General features: G+C 43.9%; 1 protein-coding gene across 1 annotated transcript in view; it reads right to left on the minus strand.

Moving 5' to 3' along the window:
* RSBN1L (round spermatid basic protein 1 like) overlaps positions 1 to 754 on the minus strand; it is a 55,663-nt gene extending 54,909 nt beyond the window's left edge. The window contains exon 1 of the mRNA XM_018560421.1: positions 3 to 754. Within this exon, the coding sequence (XP_018415923.1) occupies positions 3 to 309 (307 nt within the window). The 5' untranslated portion in view covers positions 310 to 754. The remainder of the gene's footprint in view (positions 1 to 2) is intronic.
* Positions 755 to 5,438: the final 4,684 nt, after the last annotated feature.

The raw sequence follows: 5,438 nt of genomic DNA on the forward strand, positions 1-5,438 counted from the left end.
GCGATTGCTCCCGCTCCCGCCCCCTCCGCCTTCGCCATTCACACGTTTCGGCTTGAAACCCTTTTCCTCCGTTCGGATCTTCTTGGCGGGATGCGGATCGCGGCTGCTCGTACTGGAAGAAGAGGACGGTACCGCCTGGGCCTTGTCCTCGGCGCCGCTCTTTACTACAATCGCTTCTCTGGGCTTCGGAAGCGATTCGTGTTTATCGCTTGGCGCAGCACGGACACTGGTCCACAGCTCCGCCATTTTGGGCTCCTGCGATGCCCAGACTCCGCCGCCGAGCTGCCAGGGAGGAGAGGGCGGGGCCATCGCTGTCTATCCAATCGGATAACGTCGTAGGCGCTGCCTTGGGACAATTACTGCCAATCGCGTGATTGAAAGAGGCGTGACGATGCATGTGACGCCAAGTTGTTGAAGTCGGAGAGGCGCATGGGGGCAGGGGCCATTTTGTCAGTGACGCCGTGGAGAGAAGAAGTGGACATGCAGTAGGAGGGTTCCTGCTGAAGCCGGAGAGAGCTGGACTGACAAGACTGTGTGAGGGGAGGCGTGTCTGCTCGGCCGTGTGTTTATGGAGCGCTGCAAACACAAGCGTGGCTGGAAAACCGGAAACGCCAGTGAAACTGCCAGTGAGTGTGTGCAGAGGGGGGCGTACATCTGCGTGTGCAACATGGAGGGTTCTGGAGCATCACGTGCTCCTGGGATGTCACGTGTTTACACTTTGCGTGCTTAAACAAACATAAAAACATGCTCGAGTCATGGGGGAGTGAAACAGGGCATGCCTGCTCATGATGAGAGTAGTAGTATTTTTATTTTTTTTACCATTCCCCAAAAAAGGCGCTATCTAAAATCTACAAATATTTATTAACTCCATACAGTTTCATGTTTAGTCAGAAAAGTGTTCTGTTTTTTTGTGCACGGATACTGATGTTAGTGTGCTTTATCATTTGAATTGTGTATTTTTATCGGTTTAATATTGATTTGACAAACATTTGTGCAATTATTGCAGGACTTACAAAATCAGTAGCACCCTCTTTTTATTCTCCCGGGCCGGGTTCTTCCAGAAAATATATGGTTTGGGGGTCTTCTACAAACACTTGCAACGCAGCAGTAGAGAATCAAAACAATGGGAGAAATTGCAAAAATGTGGCCAACTGTGGTTAAAAGTGTTCTGGATAACTTGGCAGTGAAAGGGTTGAGCATTGGCACATCCTTTATAGGCTAAGGCTATTTTTTTTTTCCTTCAAGATTGAATGTTATGAAATGTATACTGATATTTGGCACTTGCAGAGTGTTTAATTAAACTAATACTTCTCTGGTCATGAAGTTATTGTGAAATATGAAAATCACATCAAGTGCGCATAAAACCCAGTTATATTCAAGGTTTGATAGATTGGGGAAGGTTTAGACCCCCCCCCTGTTAATTTTTGTTTGTATCCCCATGGGGACATTGCTCCTCACTATTGGTTCTGGTGACTATTGTCCATACAGAAATTGACTGGAAATCCAAAACTTGATTTGCTACAGGAAAAGGAGGTGCAGTTAAATCTTCCAATGGGAAAACCGTGTTACAAGTAGCTATGGGGGATATCACTTCACTTTGGAGAGATTGGCTTCTCCTTCCTGCCGTGTCTGTGGGATAGGAAGTGGAGTCTGAGACAATGGGGAAAAACAAAACTGATGGGTCCCCAACTCTATCCAAAACTAAAAAAAAAAAAAAAGCCTTTCTGTACTTTAATAAACTTTGAGTATGTAGTTTAAGGAACACATTTTTCATCCAAATACATTTTACAGCTCAGTGACTCTTGATTAAATAAAGCAATGTGATGCCGTTATAAGTATAATTTTCTGTTACAGCTAATAAAATCTTTGGTGATCTTGTTTAAAGGAGAACTATGAGGTGAGTGCTTTTCTGGATTCTCCGATCCGCCAGCGCTGACTGGCGGATCGGATGGGACGGGTACAGCTTGCTATGCCTCTAGCTAGGCAGAGCCAGCTGTGAGTCAAGCAGCTGGGCGGATCCAGACATAACTGTCGGCATCGGCTTCAGCTGCAGCGTCGTTATACCGCGAGCAGTAGTTTGCGGTATACTGCGCGTCTCAGTATACCGCTAGCTGTAGCTCGCAGTATACTGAGCTTAGGGGATGCCAGTTTGTGTCCTCCCGTTACCTTAAGGAGAACTATGGGGAGAAGCCTTAACCCCATAGTTCTCCTTTTAATATGTGACCATCTTGATTTTTGTTTTTACTGGTTTTCCGAGTACACTTCTTAACCACGTGTACTTATGTTTTAGAGGCATCCTAATATTATTATTATTATTACTACATAGTATTTATATAGCGCCAACAGTTTGCGCAGCGCTTTACAATATAAGGAAGACATAACAGTTACAATACAATTCAAAACAAGATGGTAAGGAGGGCCCTGCCCCTGAGGGCTTACAATCTAAAAGAGGAGGGGGAAATGATACATGAGGTAGCTGTGGGAATGAATTATGTGAGAATGTGAAGGTTCAGTGGTTAGGTTGCGGTGGGATAGGCTTCCCTGAAGAGATGAGTCTTTAGGGAACGCCTAAAGGCAGTCAAGGTGGGAGATAGCATACACACGCTGTTAATGTAGCAAGAGGCATGTCAGGTAAAAGCTGATCAGCTGGAAGTTGAATCTAGGCAAAACTGTAGTCCATCATTGTACAGGAAAGGTGCCCTTTGCTCTTTACATGTTTAAGTGGTAGTGGCACTGTACAAAACCAAGGACTGAGTGCTGCTTATATATCCGATAACATTCCAAAATATAGAGGTAGCATTCACACTTGTCTGTATATAAGTGCATATCAACCCATGCATTGCAACACACATTTTTTTTTTTTTTTTTTTTAATGCCCTTCCATTTTCATTGGAAATGTGTATGCTTAAAAAGGAACAACTTAAGGGAGCCTTAGCTACTATTGCTTGATCTTTAAAATTTAGGTTGAATTTGAATAGCATGTTGAAGGGTTAGAAATGCTGTCTGTCCAATGGGGAGATCTTTCCCCTTATTTCCTGTTCTGAAACCAGGATTACATGCGATGGGAAACCACATAAGTAAATGTTTCTCTTCACATGCCACTTGGGCTGTGAAGACACAGCCCTTTAAAACCTGACAGATGTAATTCTTCAGCTCATTTGTGCAAAAGTTGGGCTTTGACACTTCAAACCCCAAAAGGCCTAATAAACATGAAAAATGAAGTATAGGCAGCTATACCATCCTCAGTTTTTGCCTAGGTCTCATATAAAATTCTAAACTCTTTCATAAAATCTGTTAAAATGCCTCTTAGGTGTGAAGCTGAGGTGGAAGAAATGGAACAGAGAAGCAGTTAATGTGCTAAAGGCTAACCAGCAGAAATATTCGTTTTGGTATAAAAGAACCTAATTCCTACATCTGTGGCATCACAAAAGTGATTTTTGTGCTGGTAACGCCCTCTATTGCACACCCCTAGCATCAGGACAGCTTCTGGTCTCATACTAATGATAAGGAGCTGGCACATGATCGTGTGATAGCCGATCACTAGTTTTAGAAACCCTCTTCTGTACAATTTCTGCCCTGTGAGGAGGGCAGTGTACAATCGATCGACTTTTGACTAACCAGCAGGTTAGAAAACTTTGGTCGATCGTACGATTTTCGCAAGGTTGGTGGCGTTTCCGTACGATTTACACTGCTCATGCGCAAACGAAAATACGTGTGATGAATTACCGCAATTCGTCTAGGTGCTTTTTTTAAATTACTGCTGATTGAGCCTTGCGATAACCGGGGCAGGATGGGGCCGCCGTACGAAAATCGTACGATGGTTCGATCATCGGACGCAAAGTTTCATCTGATGATTGCAAGGTGTATGGGCAGCTTAAAATAGACACACATTGAGAGGAGTTTCGGTTTTAAATGAATAAGGGCTTGATTTAGATCAGTGTTAGTGGCAACATGTTGTAGGTAGGATTTAAAAAGAAAAAAAACAAGGTATAGATATGTGGAATCTTTTTGCACATCAGGAGTAACATTGAGTGTGAGCTTTTTCTTTGGGGAGAGGTCATGGTAATGGCAAAAAAATTAAAAACTTTGTATATATATACATACACATACATATAAAGCCAGTTTCCCTTTGATAATAAAATTAAACAAAATAAATAAAGGAGGAGGTTACTACTTTACAACCAAATGAGAGCCCAAGTTGTCCTTACAAAACAAGGTACAATTCACATTGATACACTAAGTAGCTGCAGCGATAGGAAGAGTTAAAATAATAAATGCCAAAGTTGCAAAACTGGATTCAAACCTTATATTGTATTTCCACTTTTGCAGTCTGTTAGAAAACCCCTCTATGCATTTTATGTGCTCCATTCACACAGCATACACAAAATACGTTTTACAAATAGATTTCTTAACTTTTATCTGTCTTTGGTGAAGGCCTTTGTGCAGAGTCTAAACTACTCTGAGCAGTTTGGAAGTGAAACTAGATGGTTAGACTGAGCTGCTACTCATTAAACACAATGCCCTGAAGGCTTTAACCCTTTGTTAGAACAGACTGTGTTCAAATCTAGTTTACAAGAGATAATGAAGCAACTTCCCACAACCCCCTTCCTTAACATTGCATAGGGGGAAATATAGGTAGGTTTTTTTTATGCACGTAAAAAAACCTCTTAAAAGGAGAACTATGAGGCGAGTGCTTTTCACTCACCTCATAGTTCTAGCCGGCCTGTGACAATGAGACTGTCACAGGTTGGCTCAGTAGATCGGGAAGTGAGCGAACACATACCGGCGTTCGCTCACCTCTCGATCCTGTCATAGCTCTCTGCCGTGGCGGCGTTGGATTCCCCGCACCGATCCGCCAGCGCTGACTGGCGGATCGGACGGGGAGGGGGCCGGTACAGCTGGCTTTGCCTCTAGATAGGCAGAGCCAGCTGTCACTCACACAGCTTGGTGGATCCAGACATAATTGTCGGGATCTGCTTCAGCTGCGGCATCTCAGTATACCGCGAGCAGTAGCTCGCGGTATACTGAGCTTAGGGTGACGGGAGGACGCTAGTTTGTGTCCTCCCGGTACCCTAAGGAGAACTATGGGGAAAAGCCTTAACCCCATAGTTCTTTAAAATGGAAGCAGCACTTTAAGTTATGCCGTGTAAATGGGAACATGTATCAAATATAAAATATGTATTTTCTCAACCTTTGGCTGCAAAATTGGAAATAGGCCAATTTTTTTTACATTTGTCATTAACCCCTTCGTGACTGACGACGTACAGTGTATGTCGCCAGCATCGGGGCTGTTTAAACAGACTCCCGGCGACTTTTGCCGCCGGGACTCTGTTTAAACTTGTAGAGCAGACTGTCGGCTTTACAACAGAAGCGACCCTGGCGACTTACCTGTCGCCAGATCGCTTCTGCGTCCCGAAGAAGGGGCCGCCCCCCCCCGG

The sequence above is a fragment of the Nanorana parkeri genome, unplaced genomic scaffold, assembly GCF_000935625.1.
Source record: "Nanorana parkeri isolate BGI_ZX_2015 unplaced genomic scaffold, ASM93562v1 scaffold454, whole genome shotgun sequence".
Taxonomy (NCBI): Eukaryota; Metazoa; Chordata; class Amphibia; order Anura; family Dicroglossidae; genus Nanorana; species Nanorana parkeri.